Source organism: Syngnathoides biaculeatus, chromosome 17 (assembly GCF_019802595.1).
Source record: "Syngnathoides biaculeatus isolate LvHL_M chromosome 17, ASM1980259v1, whole genome shotgun sequence".
In the NCBI taxonomy this organism is placed as follows: Eukaryota; Metazoa; Chordata; class Actinopteri; order Syngnathiformes; family Syngnathidae; genus Syngnathoides; species Syngnathoides biaculeatus.
This window is the reverse complement of record NC_084656.1, coordinates 8,772,613-8,797,868: the sequence shown is the minus strand read 5'-3', so window position 1 is coordinate 8,797,868 and position 25,256 is coordinate 8,772,613. Positions and strand designations below refer to the sequence as shown.

General features: G+C 39.9%; 1 protein-coding gene and 1 long non-coding RNA gene across 5 annotated transcripts in view; one reads left to right on the top strand and one right to left on the bottom strand.

Moving 5' to 3' along the window:
- Nucleotides 1-25,256, top strand: part of LOC133490570 (astrotactin-2) — a 301,145-nt gene that overhangs the window by 180,799 nt on the left and 95,090 nt on the right. The window contains exons 10-13 of one of the 3 annotated variants that reach the window (XM_061800811.1): nucleotides 253-378; nucleotides 11,931-12,081; nucleotides 21,911-22,077; nucleotides 23,491-23,679. In XM_061800811.1, the coding sequence (XP_061656795.1) occupies nucleotides 253-378; nucleotides 11,931-12,081; nucleotides 21,911-22,077; nucleotides 23,491-23,679 (633 nt within the window). Of the gene's footprint in view, nucleotides 1-240; nucleotides 379-11,930; nucleotides 12,082-21,910; nucleotides 22,078-23,490; nucleotides 23,680-25,256 lie in introns of those variants that run through there. The other 2 variants (XM_061800810.1, XM_061800812.1) reach the window with 2 other exon arrangements.
- Nucleotides 275-24,701, bottom strand: LOC133490572 (uncharacterized). 2 transcript variants are annotated; one of them, XR_009792245.1, is made up of 4 exons: nucleotides 24,534-24,701; nucleotides 23,443-23,614; nucleotides 17,432-17,528; nucleotides 275-403 (listed from the first exon to the last, which is right to left on the bottom strand). It is a non-coding gene; the product is annotated as an uncharacterized LOC133490572 (long non-coding RNA). The 2 variants fall into 2 exon arrangements; XR_009792246.1 differs by lacking the exons at nucleotides 275-403; nucleotides 17,432-17,528 and adding exons at nucleotides 10,840-12,023; nucleotides 12,160-12,307.

Genomic DNA, 25,256 nt, shown 5'->3' with positions numbered 1-25,256 from the left:
AATTCACTTTGTATTAATTTGATGGCATTTGATCTCATCACTATCAGCAAAACTAATGTTTAGCTTTCTGACTGCGCTACACAAAATCTGTCATGCATCTTTCTGTCATCACCCATATTGTAAATGTTCTTCTCCATTTAGTGGGATGCCGGTCAGACGTCAATGTGTTGCATGGTCACGTTTGGCAGAAAAGTCGTCGTTTTTGCTTGAAACGTACGTGTCGTGATTGTGCTAACGCAGATCACTCTACAGTCTGGGCCAAGGCTTGTGGCTGCCCGTCAGCAAGAGCTTCGTGGTACCACCGGTGGAGCTGTCCATCAATCCCATTGCCAGCTGTAAGACGGACGTGCTGGTGACCGAAGATCCGGGAGAGGTCCGGTGAGTCGGAACAGGCATGATTTTGCTGCGAGGTGTCATCAAAGACAATTTACTCAAACATAATGGATTAAAACATTTTCTGTTGCATTCAAAAACACCCATTTCAGTTTATAGTGCACATTTGAATGGCACCAAAAATTTTGAAATATTTTTAAAAATTACTTTTGGACTTAACAGTGTATCTGCCAGACACTGTATGTGTACTGAATTTGGTTATATTGTAACAAATATGTCAAAATAAAATCATCCGGAATTATTATTTTATTAATCAGAACCATCAGTGCAAGGCCCAAATTTCTTCAAGTATGCTTTGGGACATTTCGTTCACTTGAGATTTCATTTTCTTTTACTAATTCATTCCATGGTTCCAACTTTTTTCTGTTACAAAAATCTTACTTTATAGTTCATGGTTGTGCTAATTGCCATATTAGATAAAAGAACTGAGTCAAATAAAAATTTAAAAAATCACTTTTCATCTGTCATGACTGCTTTTTTTCTCTTTAGCTTATAAGTACTAATAGCCTTTTGTAAAGTATAAGGATAAAAACAAAAATTGCAGCTTGTCTTTTGAGTACGTCTTAAATGAAAAACTTCAAACTTCAAATACCTTTTCTGGCGATTTGAATTCAAAGTCCACTGTTGGTTGCCCGTTTCACCAGTTTTATGAGAATATGTTAAAGCTATTTTGCCTCCCTCTTATAAATATTAATGTAAAAAAAAGAAAATGAAAACATATGTATGTGGCATTTGAATTTAAAAAAGTGAGGAAGACAAAAAAAATCAGTAGTCAGCCCTTGCGATGGGATTTTTTCATTTTTATTTTTGCTCAGTCAATCATGGCAGTGACTTAACTGAACTGACTGCCACATTTTGATCGGATCAACTTTGCAGTTTGAATTTGAGCGCTTCATCGGTATGCATATGACCGCACAAATATACTTGCGGGTTAATGTACTATATTTGTGGGCAAACACCACTCTCCTGTAAGGACAACCCATTTCAGTTTTATATCCACACGCTGCGTATTTCACCAGTTTTTACAATGCAAATGCCCATAGTTATGACAAGCCTGAAAGTAGCTGCATTCATCTCGGCAAATAGCGGCCTTTATTGCATAGTTAGAAACTTGTTAAAGGCTATTTGATATAGCCTCTGGAGTCCAGAATTGCCTCTACAGACGCAATATAAGCATCTGTTAAATCTGACCTCCAATGGGCTTTGCAGCTATTAAATGGCATAAATATGGCTTCTATTTTGAAAAAGTTGACTGCCATTGAAGGATGAACAGCTCCAATAATGGATGATAAAAATAGTTCTTGAGCTATTCTAGATTCTCGTTGAAGATAAAAATGGATGTGATGTACGACCCTAAGGTAAAGCCATATATCAATAAATGTATGTACTTGTCATAGGCTGGGCCAGAAGCCATTGGTGCTTACTGAAAGCATGCCAAAATTCTTCAGTATTTAATCCTGCCTTACTCTACATTCTCATTAAGCGCTGACTATTGTCAACTTAAAAATGAGAAGTGATGATAAACGGGGTAAACCATGTGAAGGCTTAATCACGTTGAAGAAACAGCTCCAAAATCTGCATACAATACATAAGGACATTGACTCTGCTTTTAATGACCTTTTAAAAGCTCACTTCAGGTAGCAGCGGCTCGTGATTACTTCCTGTAACATGGGAAATCTGTCAGACCGTCATGAATAATGCAATGACATTTCATTATCCAATGCACTGAGGTCCTGTGGGAGCGTTTGGAGCTTGTGAAGATTTTACACGGTCACCAATGTCATTTTTCACAATAGATGCATTAATGTTGAAAGTGGCGAATCATGGTTTTTCCGCAGATTGTAAAAGATCCCTGTTTTACTATCCTATTATTTGAATTCATAATCAAACAAATGTACTATAAACTATTACATCAGACACAGGGTTATTTATTCGCAGATATCATAATTTGTCATTACTACGAGTGAATGTTATTGCTGAAAGTTGCAGGATATTTTTGAACAACATTGGAAGCATTACTATATACAATATTCACATTTTCGAGATTCGTGGGAAGATTGGCAAAGTGTCTTGATTCAAATAGAGATTTCCAATTAGCTAAGATGATTTATCAGGTCAAGTAGAGTGAAGAAAAGAAATATTTGAACACCCTTCTATATTGCAAGTTCTCCCACTTAAAAGTCATGCAGGGGTCTGAAATTTTCATCGTAGGTGCATGTCCACTGTGAGAGCGATAATCTAAAAATAAAAATCGAGAAATCACAATGTATAATTTTTTAACAATTTATTTGTGTGATACAGCTGCAAATAAGTATTTAAACACCTATCAGCTAGAATTCTGACCCTCAAAGACCCGTCAGTCCACCTTTAAAAGTCCACCTCCACTCCATGTATTATCCTGAATCAGATGCATCTGTGTGAAGCCATTAGCTGCATAAAAACACCTGTGCACCCCATACAATCAGTATACTCAAACTTGTAACATGGCCAAGACCAAAGAGCTGTCCAAAGACACCAGAGACAAAATTGTACAACTCCACAGGGCTGGAAAGAGCGACAGAGAAATTGCCAAGCAGGTTGGTGAAAAAAGGTCCACTGTTGGAGCAATCATTAGAAAATGGAAGAAGAGAAACATGACGGTCAATCTCCATCGGAGTGAAACCCCATGCAAGATATCGGCTCATGGGGTCTCAATGATCCTTAGAAAGGTGAGGAATCAGCCCAGGACTTCACAACAGTAATTTGTCAATGACCTGAAAAGAGCTGGGACCACCGTTTCCAAGGTGACTGTTGGTAATACACTAAGACGTCATGGTTTGAAATCATGCATGGCACGGAAGGTTCCCCTGCTTAAACCAGCACATGTCAAGGCCCATCTTAAGTTTGCCAATGACCATTTGGATGATACAGAGGAGTCATGAGAAAAAGTTTTTTGGTCAGATGAAACCAAAATGAAAATTTTTGGTCTACTTCCATCATCATGTTTGGAGGAAGACGAATGATGAGTTCCATCCCAAGAACACCATCCCTACTGTGAAGCATGGGGGTGGTAGCATCATGCTGTGTGGGTGTTTTTCCGCATATGGGACGACTGCACTGTATTAAGGAGAGGATGAGCGTGGGCATGTATTGTGAAATTTTGGGGAACAGCCTCTTTCCCTATGTCAGAGCATTGAAGATGGGTCGTGGCTTGATCTTTCTTTTGGCTTTCAAGTCAAAGTTAAGTCAAGTCTTTCTGAAGTATTTGTTAAGCAGTTCACTAGTCATAAAACTGGCAACTCCCTCATCTCTGACAGTTTCACCACAGAATCCAGAAGCTAAAGATGAAAATTAGAAGATCGGTAAAGGTTGTGACAAATATATTGGCCCTTTTCTAAAATGTGGAGGGTATGTTTAGTCTACACAGCATCTCAGAAGTATCAAAGATTGAAAAATCAATGTGAGTGTTGCAAATTTTGTATCACTGTAAAGTACAGTGTGTGTTACTAAAGAGAATAAAAGTTCATTTTAGGTTACCCAGTGTCTCAGAGTATCCATAATTTAAAAATCAGTTACTGGCAAATTTTGGATTAATTGTGATGAATTTTGTCGTTTTGGAAAGTTTGCAAGGGAAGTTTGTGCAACACTGAAAGTATTACCATCAACAGTATCACCAAACTGTCAACAATTTAAAGAAGGATGTGGAAGCTGCCACTGTGGTTTTGTTGTATTTTGATGCATTTTCAATAAAATTACAGTTGATCATTCGAAAAGAACAGTTTTTAAAGGGTAGTGACAGAAAAAACAAATCAGACCGTGAAAATAGAACTCGATAATATAGGAAAAGGCAAGAAAAGACAAACCATGAGGTGTGTATAACTGGAACAATTACACAATGGATTTCAGTGTTTTTTGGATCAGTATAGCGCTACACCCTGTGAAGGACAGAACAATATAGGACAGGACTGGACAGGACAAGCACAGGAGGGGAAGCATGCAGGACAGTGTTTTTGGACTCAGCTGTACAAGTAAAGTGTTGTGAGAGCGGCTATCTAAATTATGAACACCTATTGGACCAGAGTGTAAGTGAGGGGACACCCAAGAAATTTGCATAGTCATGAATTATTTGTCGCGTGAGTGAGTTGCCCGACCCCCAAGCAAATAAGTCTCAATTATGTGTCAATTGTGACAAATGTTGTTTCCAAAAGTTTGCAGGGTAATTTTAATCTACCCACTCCCATTAAAATTGCAAATATCATTTTTTTCTGTTCATCTGCTATAATGACAAAATAACAAATAGTCAGTGTCTCACCTATTCCATTTTCATGAACAGAAGCTGACATTTCTAGCATACATTTGGCATAGTTTTTTTTTCTTTGCCAGTTGAAAGAGATACCCCAGAGTAGCCAAAGCCGCGTGGCATCGTGTGATGAATGACTTCACTCAGTGCGATCAAGCGAGACATCAAAATGTGCCATTAGTCAGTGTGAGTGACACCAGAAACAAATACATAAATCTCAACCCACAAGATCTAAAAAAGATGTGCATGCTTTTATTTTATCACTGCACTCTTGCTGCTGTTTTCATCTGCTGCTTTTACTCCCAATGCCAATGAGATTTTTTTGGGGTTGTTGTTTTTTTTTAAGAAAATGTGCAATATTAAACACCAGTCAGCATATTTGCGAGGAGCATTAATCAAGCACAGGGGGCACACCAATAACACATTCTGTAATCATGTCGCCGCACTGCTCTAGCTTTGGGCAGTATCCCTTGCTCGTTCATCATCATGCACAAGCAATAGCTGTGCACAGAGATTTATAGCAGTAGTACATTTGTCACTGTTTAGATGCAGTGAATATGCTTTGAGGTCAACTGAGTTCCAAAAGGAATTGATCTCACTTTGCCCACTGTTTGGAAACACCACCTGGAATAAGTCTTTTGTCTATTTAATATAGTATTAAGTTCTGAGCAACAACAATGGATCAGGTTGTATTTACAGTCTATATGGTAAATAAAGATGGTCTGGGCTTGTTAGTGGACACAGCAATTTAAATCACCAGAATTGATCCGATTCTTTTTCCAGGTAACGTCACATCGCCTGAACCTTTGTTGCTCGACAAAGTTCACATACTTTAGGTGAAATACAACTGCACTATTGATAGCAAAATGGTCACACTTGAAATTACTCCAAAAACAACACTCCAAGGATTTTATCACTGCTCTGTATTAAACATTGGAGAAAAAGAAAAATATTTGCCATCTGGTGGGGTACTGCACAACTGCCATTTGCTTCCATCTCTATTAATAATGGTTCCCATAATGTGAGAGGTCTGTAGGTATGCATATGCACTGAAAATATTAAAAGCGTATCATAATCAACTATTTTGACTGTGCATTTGGAAAACAAGTATTTTGCATTTTGCACAATTTTAAGTACTTGTCATTCACGGACGGCTCAGTGAATTATTTGAGTCAACGCACTGAGCGGCATCAATTCATAAACTGATGTGTTCGTTTCTTAATTTAGCTGACCACAACTGTGAGGCACAATAAACTTCCACATCCGCTTCGGTGGGCATCCTGGTGTTCCCGCGTGGTAGCTACAATAGTTTGTCAAATGGTCTTTACGTGAAAGTGGAATGCGGTGCAAAGAAGATCGGGTACCGCTGCCCAAGAGAAATGCACCAAATCAGCTGATCACGCGGTCTCATGCTCTAAGCAGTTGCAGTGCTGGGTTTAATGACACCCTGTGCGATTACCGCAATGCATAATCTAAAGAATCGTTGTGGCAATTTAGTTAACACGACTTTGAAGAAATAGTTATGCCAGGGGATTACATTTCTTGTCCTGTGCTTTACCATTTTTCATCAAAGCATGTCCAGGAAAAGCATCCTGATCCATTTTCCAAGTACTAGCTCCTAACTAACTGCTCCTCATCGCCACTGTTTACTCACTGCACTAGTTGCTTCTCTTGGCATGACTCACTCTCCTGAGTCCCTCCAAGAGTGACTCAGGCTTCCACTGCAGGGTGCGCTTGTTATTTCGGCATCTTAATGAAGCCTTAACTACCTTTTGGCTGACTACTGGTTGAGAAACTGCTTCATATGTAGCAGTGCCCACATTTTCAATTTAAAAATCACCGACGTGCAGATTAATTTAATCGAGGCTCTCACACTCGTGATCATAATTAAAATTCAATCAGTTGTGCATCCCTAATAGGACGTATGTCTACAAAGTGACATAAGTTCACCCAATAAGGTGGGTAGATGAAAAAATGTGCACCAAGCAACTACCTCTGTTGCTCCTGAAAGAACCAGACCAAAATTATGATGTGTACCTCTGTCTGTAATGCCCGTTTTCTGGGCACCATCACTGTATAATTGCTTCTCAACTAGTTACGACGTGGTACTATTGCTAATACATGATCAACCAAAGTTCCAAGTTTGTCGAGCCAATACCATGTTGGTGATGCAAACATTTTTGGTTGCTCATTGATTGAAATAAAAAAAATAAACATCAACATTCCCTTAGTCTCTTCTGGAATAATATCTGTCTCCTGATTGTGACCAACGTGCAATGAAGGAAATACAGGAGACAGTTACTTTCCTCCATACTTGTTATCCTGATTCGTTCTGACTGATGTGTTAAATGTGGCACATTTCCTTACAATTGCCATCAATTTTCATCAGAATATGAGGTGAGCTGGAGCCTATCCCAGCTAACTTTGTGTGAGAGGGTGGCTACACCTTTGACTGATCGGCAATCACAGAGCATTTTGGCAGTTTCCCGCGATACTATTTTGAAGTGGCCCAAAAACGAAGCAAGAAGAGCTGAGCCAAGCTGTTCCTGTGCAGTGGAAAAGAATGTAATTTAATTATAGGCCCTTTTTTAGTTACGTAAAAACATTTATTGGAACCATTTGGTGTTGTGCAATCTGTTAAAAATAACAAAAGATCATCCTAAGACGATTTTTTTAATTTGGGCTGCTTTGGAAGAACCATCCTGACTTTCTATCTTTGACTCACTATGTAGAAAGCCATTTAGCATGCACCTCACAGCTGAGCCAAAATCATTATTTTTGGGCCTGGCGTACCTTCCCTACCCTGCATTTTCCCTCTATATTAAGGACCCATTTGTCAGTGTTGGAGGTCCTGGCAGAACAAATGGATGTCACATATTGCCTTTTTGGATTTGCAAATATTGAAAAGTCAAACAAAAAGGACAAGGTGGTGTAGCATAAGAGCAGAGAATGCATAGCGGTTGCTGTCTCCGTTACATAATCAATTTGTTTACTGTGGTAAAGCATAAGCGCAACCCAGAAAAGTAGCAAGAGGGTTTTTTTTTAGGTCATGATCTATAAATAAACACAAGTACATCAAAAATGGCAGATATGGTAGGTAATTAAGGACACAGGAGAGTTTCAAAATGCAACATTGCACGATAGACTTCCTGCTTCAGCTTCTGTTTTTTTTTGTTGTTTTTTTTTTTTTTAGCTGGAGTGAGAGTGTGTTTGGAAGTCCATAGAGTACTTGTCACAAAGTAATGAGACATTCTTGGTGGAGAAGATCGAAAACACTTGGAGATTGAATTAAGGCTTTGCAGACTTCTTAAAAAAACTCAGGATTGGATTTACCTTCAATACTCCACATCTTAAGCAGTACAAAATGTGTTTTCCTCTGGGAGGTAAAGTAGAAAAATCATAAACAAAGAAACTACCGTAAGGCTCCCAATTAGTGAGACAATCAGATTATTGAGGCGTCTTGGTCCTTTTAACAACCATTAGAGCAAGCACTCTTAAAAAACTAACAAGATTATAGAATCTGCTGGTCACGTTGTTTGTCTTTCTGCTCAGTAATCAACAAGTACAAATATTGTCCAAGTATAGATTTGTCCAGCATTCACCTATCACATGAAAGTCTTAGCAGGAGTGTCTTATGGAAAACTGGCTGGTTTTATTGCTTGTATTCAAGTATTTGGGTCCCGAGTGTACCTGCCTGCACAGCATGTGTAAAATTAGCATGAAATCAAAACACAGCAGACCCCAAAACTATCTGATTCCAACACGACTTATAAAAGTCAAAGATAAGCATACTCTAATTCTTGATCCTTTGGATATTTTGACCGATGGATCGCAGGCATTTTGTTAAGACACCCAGAACTGTTTTAATTTGTGGGAATATGACATATGTCTCCTATAAAGAAACCATAAGCCCAAAGTCATAATGCATAGTGGAAGTCCATAGCTGACATTTTGCTTTGTCTCTAGACTTACCCTTTAAGTTCTCTACTCGTGTGGTGCAGTACTGATGAATAGTTACTTTTACAACTGATCCCTGTCTTGAAGACACTCTGTTTTCTGGCAAGTGGATTCAGGTGCGGTTCCATTCACTTCAGCTCAGGTGTAAACTCAACACAACCAAGTAGGGAACATCTCTATCTGAAAATAAACCCTAGTCTTTTTAGGTCTTTGTCTTTGGTCTGTGATAAATGTCTGATATTGCCAAGGTACAAAAATACAGCACAACAAACCATGTGATGTCACTCTTTTCTGTTATTGGTCACAGAAAGGTAAATATGGTAGAAGGATTGCTGCAGAGAGTAGCAGCTGTTAGGCAAAATAAAAAAAAAGCAAGACAAATTAAGAGAGAATTGAGCTTCTGTTGATAAATCTGATCATCCTCTGGACTTCAACACATGGTAACCTTGGTTGCATGGTGCAAAAAAAGACGTGCACCTCTCAGGTTTTTAAATAAAAAGCAATGACGCAAATACTGAACAGGTATAACCTGCGAACATACGTGAAATATCTAATCAGTTTCCTAGTTATGTCACCATAACAATACATGAGGTTGGTCAGAGCGTATCACTAACACGTCTCTTCATGTTGTTAGCTGTTGATGCCGTTGGGACACTCTCCACATAGAAGAATAGAAAAAGCCAGAGCTGGTTCCGATAAAATAAATGTACTCATGTGCAAGCTTTCATAGGCCTAGTTCATATGGTGTTTACATTACAGACTAAACATGCTGCTTTTGTTTTTTGAATTGATATATTTTAACTTTTTCATTTTCCATATTGAACCATCAAAGGCCAACCACTGATGCCTTCAGTTCTCATGGGATCACACATAACACATCCTGTGGGTATGTTCCATACATAATATACATACTGTGGCTTTAAGATATGCAATTAGCTGAAAGGGCAGTTCCCCAGCCATGTATACAAATACTCTTGATGTAGCCTAAAGATGTCATGAGTGCAGTGCCTCTGATACAGTGGTTAGATTCAGATAATCAAGTGATATTGTAAATAGGAGTTGGTTGGTTTGTGATTTTGCATGGTCACAGGGTTTAGGAACTGGAATCATGTAGGTATAAGATCCCCCCCCCCAAAAAAAAAAAAAAAAAAAAAAAAAACACATATTGAATCCAGATTTATTGGAGATGTCATGGACTAACCCTCTCCCTCCACCAAAAACTGCTGTTACATGAATTAAGCACAATCTAGTCACCCGTTTCCATTAAAAAGTTTTTGGGGATAAGGGAATGCTCATTAAGCTTTCGAGCAAATTTGAATTTCAAAAGTGCAGCATGAGGGAATAAATAATATATGTATTGTGTACAAAGTGTACACATTCATTGCTGGTGGGTATCTATGAAGGGATGCACTTTGGGACTCATTCAATTTATAGAGGTGGCAGAAGTACTGACGCACTGTACTTGAGCAGCAGTAAGAACAAAATTGTTGCTGTGCGGTTGACTTTAACTCTATTCTCTACATTTTTCATATTGTCATCATTAATGGAGCTTGAAAAAGTCAAACTAATTAATCTATCTCAGTGTGAATTTCAAAAAAGTAAAAAGTGCAGAGTAGATATATGTTTTCTAATGTAGTGAGTAGAATGTGCTAATGTGAAGTACAGATACTTAACAAAAATCAACTTAAGTATATTACCTAGAGACAGTATTTGCACTTTATTTTCTACCATTGTCACACTATAATAGCTCACAATAGTTTGTCAAACTGTAGTTTGCAAACTTATTATGACGCAAATACTTTGTTGATGAGCAGTGGAGATTTACTTTTACAACTTCACTGCTTCGGACAAATTAACTGCAGTAAAAAAATACGATGGAAGACCATGAAATCCTCTTTCCTCAGCAGTATATTCGTCTCGCCGTCATTTATGATGTTGTAGCTGTTTATGGAGTCAAGTCACTCTCAGGACACTGGGTGGTCTCTGTTGCGCTCTTATTTGTTGTTTCTTTACAAATGAAAAACGAAGGGGTCGCTCACCCCATCATCCACGCTGACAGCAGCAATGTTAGGGCCGGGTGTGGTGGAGTTTACGCGTGAAGCCTGACAGTCAACAGTTGAACATACATTTTCTCGGGAAGAATTCACAAAACCTTTTCCATGCATTCGATCCTTCCTTTTATTTGTGAAGACTGTTTAACCTGGCTAGCACAGTGGTTAGAAATGCTGTTTGATAAAAGAAGATCTAGTATTCCATTCCAAACTTGTTTTTGTGTTGTTTTTTTTGTTTTGTTTTGTTTTAAGAGGGATTCCAAATGCGAATAGATGTGGTTGGTCAAAACTATCACAACTAAGGAGTAGGGATCCATCCTGTTGAGTTAAACAAAAATGTGAAATTCTGAGTCCCTTCAGCCTCGAGTTGTCTGGGACAAAACCATTTCAAATTCACAGTTTGGCTTATTTCTACTCGCCTTGATTGTCCCACTTTATAATAGTACTCCATTAAAGTGAAAAAAGAAAAAAGATGCGATGTTGAATCATCCTTCAGCGTGACAAATGCTATCAAACAACAACAATGAAGGAGAATGAGGGTCACTTGTTTACTTTTCCAGCATCAGGAAACTTATTTTTCTTTAGAAGAACACTGGAGGCAACAAGAAAATATGCAAAGTGGAGACTGTGACGTATAATACTCCAGGCATAGCAACAAACTAGTGTTAGCATGTGTTTTGGGATTTTGACGTAAAATCTCTCATTGCGTTGGTTAATTAGGCAATTTAATTTAAATGAAAATCAACATTTGGAGATAACATGAAGCATCTAACTGCAGTTAGTTCACATTACCCATAAAATGGATCGACCCACTTATATATATTGTATACTTATCCATTAACTTTGAAGACTTTGTTCAAATTTGAGGAATGTTAATTCAGTGTAATGATCTATGCTGCTACTTGTCATGAACTGTCAAATCTCTTCAGGGAAAAAGACATGCTGCCATTTTAATATATTTACTCTGCATCCAATCAGAAGTCTGTATATCACTTTCCTGGTGGTTGTAGTGATGTTCTTGTGTCTCCAAAAAAAAAAATCATTCATTTTCATTAAACAAGGCTGCACGACTCACATCTTAATTGCACCAGAATTTTCAAGGTTACAAGAAACTACTTTATAGCCAGCAAGGGATTATGTTTAGCTGCTTAAGCATTCCTTTCCATTTGTCATTTATACTTAGAAAACAGAAGGCATCTTCATTTTTATTTTTTTTTTTTGCCTTTTTGTTCATTTATTTTTAAATCCAGGGACGAAGCCATGATGTCCACATATTTTGAGACTGTAGAAGACTTGCTGGCATCTTTCGGGCCCGTACGTGACTGCTCCAAAGACAACGGTGGCTGCAAGAAGAATTTCAAGTGTGTATCAGATCGACAGTTGGACTCATCTGGCTGCATGGTAAGCACAGTTTTTTGGTTTTTTTGTTATTATTTGTAGGACATTGACCATTTGTAAGTTACTGAATGTTATGCTTACCCTAATTCGGTGGGGCGGCACGGTGGATCAGCTGTAAAAACTTTGGCCTCACAGTTCTGAGGACCCGGGTTCAATCCTGGCCTCGGCTGTGGGGAGTCTGCATGTTCTCCCCGTACCTGCATGGGTTTTCTCTGGGCACTCCAGTTTCCTCCCACATCCCCAAAACATGCAACATTAATTGGACACTCCAAATTGCCCCTAGGTGTGATTGTGAGTGTGACTGTTGTCTGTCTCCATGTGCCATGCGATTGGCTGGCAACCAGTTCAGGGTGTACCCCGCCTCCTGCCCGTTGACAGCTGGGATACGCTCCAGCACTCCCGTGACCCTAGTGAGGATAAGTGGCTAAGAATGGATGGATAATTTTGCGGTTGCCGAAGAAAAGGTTGCTACATATAGACTATACCATGCTATCATTAAAAAACAAGCATTACAAAAGAACATCCCCCATGAGAGAATGTTGAAAAGAGGATCAATGCGAGGTATTTTGCAAACCTTCACAATTTAACGCCCAAAAATATTCCAAAGGTATTGGGTGGTCGATTTGCACAGCACAGTAGGGCCGTATTGGGGGGGGTCACTGCCTCCCCAGCTACCCTTCCCCGATCCGCTACTGCAGCCCTAGCAACAAGTTCGTTCAACGTTGGATGAAAAATAATGTGCATTTACGCTGCTTTGAGTGCTTGCTGGCTAAAATATTTAGGGTTTTCTGCTGTGACCTTATAAAAACTTGTGTGGAATCATTGCCCATACACAATTAGGATTGACTGGAAACCAGTCCCAGGATGTAATGTGGCTTTTAGGATGGAGCCTGTATGGGATACAGTATGTGTTACCAAACCTGGACAGGCTGGACTGGGTAGATGGATAAATAATTGATAAGGAATATGGTCAAGTCCTATGTGTTCAACATGCATCTGAATCATAGATTTCAAGGCCCCGCAGGGAGCGAATAATACAATGTAACTAGATAGAAATAAGATGTCATGGAATGGAAACATACAGTAGAAACCTCTTGGCAAACATCCTTCAGCAAAGGGAAGAAAAGCCTCAAACGCTTGATGCCGTCAGGTTCAAACTTCAAGTCGACAAAGCTTGGAGAGGTTCTGCAAAGTTAAAATACTTGCAAACAACCACAAACACCTCTGCATGGCCCATGAAAAAGGAAAAAAAAAACAAAGCCCGGCGGTCTTCAAAGATTAACTCAGAAAATCAGACAAACGCTGTATTTTTTTTTTCTTCCCTTTTCCGATCTCGTTTCGGAGGGTGTTATTTCAACCACCCTTGTCACAGTGGGTGCTAGCAGAGCTGTGATATGCCGCACGGAGGGCTTAAAATCCATTATGGGAATCCTTCAAGGTTGTCTGCAGCACTCAAGACATTTGGAATCCATTTGCGGGGAATTAAATTCTAGTTGGCAAAAGTTTTCAAGGTATTTCACTCTTGTCTGAGAGGAAGTTCTTTTAGTTAATTAGTTGTCCTGCTAACCTTAGAATGAATAATTAAATAAAAAACATGATTAGGTATTGACCTTCACTACTTGTTTGATCAACTGCAAGTGGGTAATTATACTGAATGAAAGTCAGATTTGATGAAACTGCATGGTGATACAGTACATTGTTGATACTTTAATTCATTGTGTTGGTTGCAATTTGTTCTGTGTTATCAACACTGTATTGATTATAGCAAACAATGTAAATAAGTCCCAATTTCCTTTGATCTATATTACTGTATATCAGATGCACTACTCTATTTTCTGGAAATGCCCATATTTTTCAATCTAATGATTCTAGCACCATTATTCCAAGTTTTACATGGACTTGAACTGCATTAGATATCGTATCTATTATTTTTATTGATGCTAGAGATAGTTTTGTTGAGCCCTATCAATATCAAGCAGTTATAATTGTTCATGCCAATGGTACTAAGAGACTTCTGTTGTTCTCCCGATTCGGAGGCTGCCGTTAATCATTTTAAATTTTTAAACACCACAGTGTCACTGGGCTCACGTTTTTGTTTATGCTGTTTAAGCTGTCATAGGTGTCCTCATACGACAACATTCAGCTGCCGAAGCAGATGGTGGCATATTAATGGTGCACCTCCCCATCAGTTGGTGTACCAAATAGCACAGCTGAGCTACAGTTCTTGAGCCATGGATTGAAATCCATCATTTTGACCTGCTTTTAGGGAATGTTGATTTCTCCAATCTCATTTCGCAGCTTCTGCACTCATCTAGCATTCAAAATGTGTGGCCAAGACAAAAAGCCAGAGAATCTCAAGGATGACAGTGTGGAGCTGAAAAAGATGTTTGGTTGCATCCATTTTGCATAAAGACTCAGCAGGGAGGATAAATTGCGATTCTTCCCCCTTGAGAAGTTCTGTCATCACCTATTACCCACAGTCCCCAGTGCGCCCTAAAAGTATCAGTATTTTTATGACTGCTCTGCCGCATTGCACAGTTCATTTTCCCTTTGCTACCTTTTTGAAATTCACAGGTTGTGTGCTTTAAAAAAATAAAAATACTCCTTTGAATTATTTCATCTCTTCACATCTGCACCTTTGGCCAGATGCTGCAAAGTGGACGAGTGAAGCCAACTGGGGGAAATACATGTCTGAGTGATGTCTCAGAAAGTTGTTATGAGTTCTGCTTTTGATTGATGTTTGAAATAGGACAGTAAAATTGTTATTGGTTAGGCTTATGTTTGGGGTTTTGAATGGGTTTTGGTTTTTGGGGAGGGTTAGGCTTTGTTTGAAGTGCCACAGACACGTAAAGCATGATTTTTAGTATGTTTTTAATGACAGCCAGCCGGAATGCACCCACCTGTTTTTTCACCACACGTCATTATGTTGTCGTGTATGGATTTTTGTATCTCCCGCCATGAAAATCCTCTCGAGGCACTCATTTTGGAGAAGAAGCAGGAAGTGAGTTTTTTTTCCAGAAGGCCACACTCACGGTTTCGTGTGTTTATACCTGTTTTACCGGTGCGAAAGTAGCTGTTTTTTTTCCCAGCGTGTTAGCCAAAATGCTGCCTCGTTGTATTGGTGGATATTGTTCGAACACTCAAGAAGATGGATTCGGTCTTCATACTTTTCCAAAAGACCCGGTTCGTCGTGAAAAAATGAATTGCACAGGTGCAAAGGACGAGAGCTTCGTGGGTTCCAAATGACAGATTGGTGTGTATAGAGCTATTAAAAAAAATAATAGTTGGAGGGTTACGATGTAATCCTCCTAGAAGCAACAAAAGATCCGCGTCATAATTTAATAAAGTACGTAAGTCAGGGGTGCTAAGTGTGTCGATGTTTGCGGCCGCAGCGGTGCTGTACGTCGCACATGCAGGCATGATTTGGCCGCGTGCTGGAGGAGAAAGGTGCTCTCCCCCCACCGGCCACCGGTGTTCTCCACGGCCTGGGTCCTCCTGAGTATGCTACATACTGTCATACATACTGTCGGGGAGTCTGTTACTAGTTAGAAGTGATCTGCATATCACCTAAATAGGGATCGAAACAATAGGGTAATATTGCCCCAGTCACTTCACTCGATTGTGAGATGATCTCTTCATCAAAAAAGTTTCCGTGTCAGAAGGGGTGTCGGAAAAGTCTGAAAATCTCTGTTGTTGGTCTCCCATAGCAGGTGCCAGTACATGTTTTCAATGGCGAATGTCCCAGTGTGACATCTGCAAAAGATCTTGCAGGCCATATGGCAACCACTTGGATGTCGAGTGAGACTTCCGCAACTTTGCGCATGAATGACACGCTCTCCACTCATATTTATTTTTTCGTATAGACACTGAAGTGAATAATATTTTGTGTAATTTTCATAATGATATCCATTTTACAATGTATATAGGTAGTGATGTCAGTGGCACTTTAAGGATTAGCCGTTAAAGTAACATTGTGGTGGTTTGGGTTGAGGGTTTGGCTTACAGTAGGGGTACGGTTGAGAATTAGTTGGGGGTTATGGGTTGGGTTTATGTTCGAATTTGGGAATGGTTTTTAGGGATTGAGTTAAGATTACAGGTAAGAGTAAGAATTGTGATTACCATGATTACCCTAACCCTAACCCTAACCCTTATTCTTGGAGAAAAATGTTTTAAGAATGACCAACCAACAATGACGGTGATAATTAATCCAAAGATGTCTTCCAGGAAACAGGACATTTTAGACTTCTGACTGGGATGAGCCGATTACAACACATAACTTCCCCCGATCCCATGCATAGTTATGCGCGTGCATCTTTGGAGGTTTAATTTGCCAGCAATATTATAATTTATATATTGGCGTTCATCTGAGATGGCACGCTGTGGCGACCCCGAAAGGGACAAGCCGAAAGAAACTTACTTTTATATATTGTTTAACATTGTTCCAAAAACAATTTGTTCCAACTAGTTTTAATTTTCTTCCCTATCTGCAGTTGAATAAATAAAAGCCCAATAAAAGCCCACTTCAACGTTTTGCTTGAATACAATAGAGTATTTCTAACTTCCAGCAGTTTCAAATGCAGCATAATTTCAACAACCACTGATTGCCCAATTACGAGAAGTGCTGTTTTTGCTCCATTTGTTGAGCGCATTTTAATTTGCCTTTTGAATGAACATACACATACAGTACATTCAGTCTGAATTTCAATCAAAACTGAACATTACTATTTTGTAAAAGGCTTTTTTTTTTTAAATGCTGGTTCTTTATTTAATCACATTAGATATGCAGCTGTACTTAATGTATTGTTTTGGTCAGTTTACAATACCTAGTGCAGTAATGATAAATTGTGTCGAATCACGGCCCTCTCTTGTGTCTTGTGAGTTAAACCTCGGCAGATTGCAGCGAATGCAATGTTTCTATATATCACAACAAAAGCTGCTTTTGCTGTTCTTTGTTTGCTTTGTGTCCGCCTTTTCTGAGAAAGCAGCTTTTAAATACCTTTAGCCATCAAGCTGAGCTACAATGTCTGATGGAGTTGCGGGACAAAGCAACCTTCAGTCCTCATTTGTTATGTTGTCACCAGTGGGGAGAACAGAGTGTAGCCGAGGCGTTATTTAAGCCACAGCCGCGCTCCTCGGAGCACACAATGAAGCGGTGAGGGGGATGCAGAATGGAGCCATTAGCTAAGTGTACATATGTGCAGATTGTTCTTATTACCTTGTCCCTTCTCAAGACATACAGTATGTGCCTGACAAGTGGACATTGTCACTCCCAAGAGCATAGACACGAACAAGTCAGACTATTAGATAAGGAAGACAATGAGAAAGCTGACAAAGTGTTATTTTTTTTTCTCACCTCATTGAAACGTAGTGTTCCTTTATGTAAATATGTCACCACCAAAGAAGGTCAAAACAGTTGAAATTCCTCTCTCCTTCAGCAGCAACACCATTAGCTGTGACCAAATAAGAAGCGTTTTGTGAAATCAACTGGCAGGTCAAGACTTCCTGTCTCACACCCTTGCCCACTTTTAAAAGCCGCCACGTCTTAATTTAACCAGCATGAATCAGAAAGGAGGATTGGTGTACTGTATCTTATATGGCTATATGCTACAGTACGCACTGTATATTGCCAAAACTAACAAACCCTGCCGTGTTGAAGGAGGATTTGTATTCAGAATATTTTCCCAAGGAAGTAATGGAAATATCATTAATCTGGCAAAGCTAATTGTTAGTATTTAGCACTATTGCTTAACAGTTCTTAGGTCTTGGATTCAATTCCTAGTGCCTGCCCTCTTGTGTGATGTTTCCACCTATTTCCCATGCTTGCCATTTTTTCAGGGCGCTCCCATTTTCTGCCAAATTCCGATAACAAGCAGTTTGCGTTGGTTATGGAGGACACTATCGTAAAGTGCCCCATAAAACCCTACCTTTTGATCACAGGTGACCAACATTACGGCAGCAAGCCAGTCTATTGTTAGTGTGAGAAGCAAACAAAAGTCTACATATTTACCCACTGCTCCTTCATTTCAAATAGCACATTCATTTTTGATGAGCTTTGTCCTCATTAAGGCTATTAGTGGCTGGTTTCCGGCAAATTGCAGGGCACGTATAGTCAAACAACCCTTGCACTCTCATCTATCGGCAAGTTAAACAATGCACATCTTTTTAGGGATGTGGGAGGAAGACGGAGCCCAAATTCGAACCGGTAACCCATCAACTGTCTTGGAAGCCGCTATGACACCCTGCTGCAAACAAACCATAGGAATTATAATCAACATAAACAATGTTCTACAGCTGCTCCACCATGCCGCTCATAGTGAATGTGTGATATGAAATTGATATGCATCCCAGATGGTTCAAATATAAATGTTTTTAACTGTAAAATAAGAAAAATGAGGTAAACATTGTTAATATGAGCACCGAACAAAAAGGCACTCATCCCTAAATTGACAAATGCATACCATGAAAGGTGATTTACTCTGTCCCACGGCTGCCTCATACAGCTTTTAATATTTTTTTTAAATCTTGTAAATGTAAAAAGAAAAAAAAAAGGTTAAACACTTAATACCCTTATGAACCCAATGCTGGTATGAATGTGTGATTTCGCCTAATGTTCTTCTCTCAAGTCAATATTCACAAATACGTACTCACTTCCCAAGTTTTGACTTCAGAAACTTTTTTGTTAAAAATACACGTCAAATTCCAGTCTAATCAACTTAGGGGGTTCCTCTACGCTATTGGATGAATTTAGTACGGAAGACCCGATCTGACTACGTTTGAGATGAACTCGAGCCAAGATTGTGAATCGGAGGTTTTATGGCTTCAAAGGGCTGCTAACTCCGGTTAACAAGCTCATTAGCAGAGTTTTCCATAGCTTGACTTCATCTCTCAGTTGGAAAGGAGAATTAGTGGATGATTATGAAAAAAATGGGCAAAAAAGATTTATGTAAATTCTCTAATGGTATTTACAGTAAGCAGCAACGTCTAAACTTTTCTTCCTCTGGATCTCTTGTGTATATTTGGTTGTTTTTTAATGCGCGCTATGCTTTGTATTACTCCATTTTTCTAAAGTTAATTAGTGTGTGTTTTTTCCTGAATCCCCTCAAGTGTACTCAGGAGTGAAACATCATTTCGCTGGTAATTATCAGCGTAGTCAATGTCTCATTTGTAATTGCCCTGCGAGAGAGTGTGCGCATAGTAAACACCTTACCAAGTTTACTTTATGACAACAGAACTAGTTTCAATGGTCTACGGGAGACTATTTGAAAACTTTTCATAGGGAAACTGATCATTTCGTATATTATAAACCATTAAAGAGAAAAGCTACTCACTATGCACACTATTGTTGATATTATTACTATTATAAATTCAACGTATATTACAGTGGGACCTGTAAAGTTTGTTCCCATTCCACAGGAAACCTTTATTAACTGTAACGGGAATGTTTCATCATTGTAAAATTCCTGACTATTACAGTATATGAGTATAGATGGATGTTATTATTTCATCATGATTAATTTGATAGATCCATAAAGGAGAAGAAATAGGTTGTTGATCAGCTCCCCTGGTCACACATTGGTCATACTTCTAAAGAGTTCATCCAAACTCATCAGGTAAAGACCAAAAAATGGAAAAGACATCACTCAACAGAGGATGGGGCATTACCTACGTATCTCCTACTTATCATGACTTGCTTTCACTCATTCCCGAGAAACTTAATTCCTCCTCTAACAAACAGAAGAGCGTCCTTGACCATCAGGTAACGCCATCACCAATTTACAACAGAATTGAATAAAATTACAGAGTGTGTACCCAAGGACTTTGGTGAATGGCCTCTTGGCCAGACGGGTTAATGTCTCTCTCCCCTTTTTGCTTTCCAAAATAATGATGACGTGCGTGGTTTGGGGCACGCTTCTAAGTAGGACCAGAAATAGTTGAGTTCAGCCTTCTTGCAATGAAGCCTACTCGGATAAGAGTTGAAACATCTTCAAGAAATACAACAGTTCATACATCCATCCATCCATCCATCCATCCATTTTCCTTGCCCCTTTATCCTCACGAGGGTTGCGTGGAGTGCTGGAGGCTATCCCAGCTGTCAACGGGCAGGAGGCAGGGTACACCCTGAACTGGTTGCCAGCCAATCGGAGGGCAAATGGAGACAAACAGCCCCACTCACAATCACACCTTGTGACAATTTAGAGTGGCCAACTATTGGTGCATGTTTTTGGGATGTGGGACGAAACAGGAGTGCCCAGAGAAAACCCACCCATGCACATAGACAACATGCAAACTCCACACAGGCAGGGCCAGGATTGAACCCGGGACCTCAGAACTGTGAGGCCAACGCTTTACCAGCTGATCCACAGTGCTGCGTACAACAGTTCAGTTGCAATCAATTAATTGTCCTGAGAAGGAAAGGAAATGAATGAATGAAATGATTGAGCGGAAGAAAGATTCACAACTGGTTGAGGGGGGTCACTTTGTCTTGAATATTGCTACCAAAGCTGATCATCACAATAGTTGTTGCCAAATTATGTTTATCTTAGTTTCTATTACCTGGACATCAGAAAATAATGCAAATGCCCATTCTATTTCTTTTTTTTTTTTTTTTTTTGTCTAATTCCAGATGTGTTTCATTTTGAACTACATCACACAAACCTCCAGCTGGTAGAATTGTGACTATTGTGACTACTTGTCACGACTGTGACTACTATTGCAGGATGTCCGGTGGAATACAATGTGGCTGTCAACATATTCTCTTGATTTTTCCATTTAATCTCGTGAATATTTTAGTGGAAGTTGTTAAATGTTAGTGGATTTGTGGTGCTAGGGTTGGGGGTGACATATGGATTTGTAACATCCAAACTGATTTTTAAAATGCGACAGAGTGAGGTCTGGAGTTGTAATCCAGATGATCAATACAACCTAGCACACATATTTCAATGTATGCACTAGCAATTGCATGTCTCCTCCCCCAAAGGCCAAAGTCTGTGCTGCTCCTGGAAAGGACAACGAAGAACATATATTTGCTTCTCTCGTTGTGGCTGGCAACAGCACAAGATTAAGGATGCTTCCTGATTGGCTAAGGTTACATTATATTTATCTTAACAGTGAGCCCGTGGCTCAGCCCTACTTGATATATTGTAAAAAAAAAAAAAAAAAAAAAAAAAAACCATTGCAGATTTACTAGCATAAAGGTTAAACAGGTTGAACATTTATGATGTACCTTGGCTGTTTTCTGTGCTAATCAAGGAGGACAAGTCACTCAAAATGCACCGCACGCCACAGGATAATCTTTCAGGATAATACTTTAAAGACGTGACAAGCAGGTCTTGGCTGACTTTGAATTTGGAGAAGAAAATTGCTCAAATACGATTTATTATTTGCCTGTTACCCTGTGTCCCTGGAAGGACAATTCATTCCTTGTTAAAATGTGTTTGTATTAAAGAGTAGTTAGTCTTTGATCCAGAATCCAATTTTGGTTGTCTGAATCCCTCTGTGATAATATTTATCAAAGAACACAAAAAAGTATGCTGGGCAGTTGTTTTTGATAATGAAGTGCCCTTCAAGTGGGAAATATCGGTTGGCGGCCAAGTTGAGGCATATTTGAATTTATCTTTTCTTTTTGTGCTTTTTTTTCACTTTGATTCTCTCTCTGGACATCCGCTCCTCACTCCTCCATTCTGATCTCCGCTGCTACCTGCGCCTCCTCAGTGGTGCCTGATTAGAATGCATGTGCTGACCTCTGTGGCTTCCTCTCTTCTTCTGTCTCCCTTATCACCCTTCTTCCGTTTCTTCCTCCTCTTCCTTCTCTCCGCCTGTGTCTCCCGTGCAGTGTCCTAATGGGCTGAGGCCAATGAAGGATGGCTCCGGTTGCTATGACTACTCCCGGGGCATCGACTGCACGGACGGCTTTAACGGAGGCTGCGAGCAGCTTTGTCACCAGCAGCTCATGCCCATGGAAGACGAGCCCGGATCCAGCAACGTGCTGATGTATTGCGGGTGAGAATAAAGAACCAAGTGATTCAACTTTGCCCAAACATTTACTAGGGGCTGATCGACCTCAACTTTAATGGGATTTCACACTGGTTTTCCACCATTTGCCCCCCCCCCAAAAAAAAATGACTTAAGCTATTTCAGGGGTCATAAAACACTGCAAAAATACCGCACAGCAGCCTTCCCAAATTTTCGAAATTACACACCCCCTTTCCATTTGCCGACAGTGTTGGCCTGGCAATGCCCCAGCACACATCCTCCAAAAAAGTCAAAAGCCAAAGAATTATAGAAAGTGAATTGATTAAAATTCCATCCATTCATCCATTTTCTATGCAGTATCCAGGATCCTGTTCATAGTTGCTGAAAGCTCGTGCCTATCCCATTTGGTTTCAGGAGATAGGCAGACATCACCCTGAACTGGTTGCCAGGCAATTACAGAGTTACAGTATGCTAAAATATTTGTTTTTCAGACAGTTTTGCAAACTGTATTTGAGTGAAAGTAGCTCATGCAAGCTCTACTCCTCTTTTGCTGATAATTTATTGGCACATTGGTGATATGTGAATGCTTTTCTCTTTCTTTTCATCAAGTTGGAATAGTGGCCTCTAAATTGAAATACTGCTTTATACTGTCTTGGATTTTTCTCTGACAATCCAAAAACATGTTTTTTTAAGGGTTAGAAGGGTTATTAAATTGAAGTCCTTAAAATTTCCACTGGCGTTAACGTGATGAATTTGTGTGTGTTGGAAATGAATGACAAGCAGTCCAGTGTTTACCTTCCCTCTTGCCCAAAGCCAGATATTCAAGTTTTTTTTTTATAATCAATTAAAAAGTCAGTTTTCCATAAGATTTCCCCTCTAACATATGAGTCCACAAAGTGTTTGGTAGTACCACTGCAACGCATGCGTTGCATCGTATTTGATTTTGTCGCATATGGGGTCGTTTTTGACATTGACAGTTGCTCAATTAGCCTGGCAGAATGAATCAATGCAAGAGTGACGTAAATGCCACAGTTCATCACTTATGTCAGGGATATGCATGGTAATAGCGACTGTTAATTAACTTTCCAGAAAAGCCTTTTAATTGGCTGTCATCATTTAGACAATTCCGAACGACTTCAAATGGGGAGGATAATGGGGCGATGGCCATCTGCTGATCTATTTGCATAATAACTCAAACAGTAAACCTCAGCAAAAAGTAAAGTAATGACAGGTGAAGGATATTATAATCCTCCATGAGCGGGTCTAGGCTTGGAGAATGGCGTCACAGAACCATACCTACTTTTATTCACAAGTATAGGGACAGTCTCGAAGCGAAGCAACGTGCAACTCCTTGCTTGTTACTAGTACTGAATAGTTACAGCATCGATGTACCTGCACCTGAAGCACTACTATATCGCTCCGTCTCCATCGCCTCCTCAGGTGTGTGCAGGAGTACAAACTTGGGACAGACGGGCGCTCATGCCTGCTACAGTCCGACAACTGCGATGGTCCGAAATGCCCGCGGCAGGCCATCCACTTCAACGCCACCTTGTTCGGCGAGATGCTGCACGGATATGACAACAAAAGCCAACAGGTCAACCTGGGGCAGATCTTCCAGATGACCTTCCGGTAATTACTGTGCACATTTACACAAATCCCATCTGCACATTGACATAGTATGGGTCTTTCCAAGTGCTCATACAAGTCTTATTGTTAGTGGCAATGCTAATTGACGTCAGGCTTAAACACCTTTTAGGCATGAAAATACTTACCTTTTCAATGGTGTACTGTATGTAAACATTCTGTACCTCAAGTGAGACCATCACATATAATTGCATTGGGAAAGAAGTGTGTCAATCACTACAGTTGACAGTGTCTCTTTTTTTTCCATGCACGTCACTATTTTGATTTAACAACTTGAGGGGACAGCTATTCAAGTGTTTGTTTCTGCTCTCTCCAATCCATCACTCACTCACTACAGGGAACAGATACACCACATCCAAGTTCCGCATCGTTCAGTATATTGAAAAGTTTTTCAAAAGTGTCTTAAGTAGGGTATTTGGCAGCACAGAGGACATCTATTCAAAAGCTGTTTTGCTGCTATATGTTTGAACTCTAATAGTATTAGTATTTTATGGACTTTAGAGCCACATTTTTGTCAAGTCCCATTTTGTAAGGCCTCATGAGGCATTCCACCACACCTCATTATTTTGTCAGCTTCATGTGCCAGTGTATATTGAGTATGGAATCCTCCCTCGAGGCTCGCCTCACATCTTTACTGTTTATTGTCTAGGTCTCTGAAGAGACATTATCGGGAAGCAATGGCCGCCCTTTATCAATTTTAAAAATGCAGCGAGGAGAAAAGAGGCTCACCGTTTCACAATAGGTCTCGCCGCAGGGAACTTTGTGCCTGTGTATGTACGTACACCGCAAGATGCTGGGTTTTTGAGTGACAAGCGGATGAGAGACTGGTGCCGACTTACGATTGAGACTTTATCCCCTCTGGGTGACTTCCCCCCCGCCAGTAAAACAGGTCATATCCCTCCTCCAAGGTGCGGCGCATTGATAAAAGTCACATGTGATGAAAGTGGTCCTGTAATCACACAGCCATGATGATGATAAGAGTATATATGCAGGAATACACCCTTGCCTGTATTCTCTCTCTCTCTCTCTCTCTCTCTCTCTCTCTTCTCTCTCTCTCTCTCTCTCTCTCCTCTCTCTCTCTCTCTCTCTCTGTCTTCTATTTACTCACCCACATGCACGCTACACTGATGCTTTTCAAGGACACAGGATCGGTGGGTAGCCCCCCCGACTCTCCGCCAACCCACATCATGATAGTTGTGCTTGGCTAAACACACCCTCAGGCTTACCGGTCATTGCATCGTGTAACGATATGATTCTGGCTTGTGTCAAACATACACGGTGTTTTGATGTGCTCCTTTATTTCGTAAAAGAGAACATTTCCTTCCCAGTTCTCAGTTATGATAATAGCCCACATATCTGCTGGTCACTGTTTCTTAAATTTACCTTTTTACACATTTTCCTGTGGAACTTAGTCCCCTTATTCACTGAAAAACTCCTAGATTCATGTTTTTTTTTTGTCCTTCACAATATGGTGTCCATATTGTGGGATGTACTGCATACAGTGCAATACTGTATTTCAAACTCATATCTCAAACGCATTCGAGTGGCGTGGTATTCTGTAC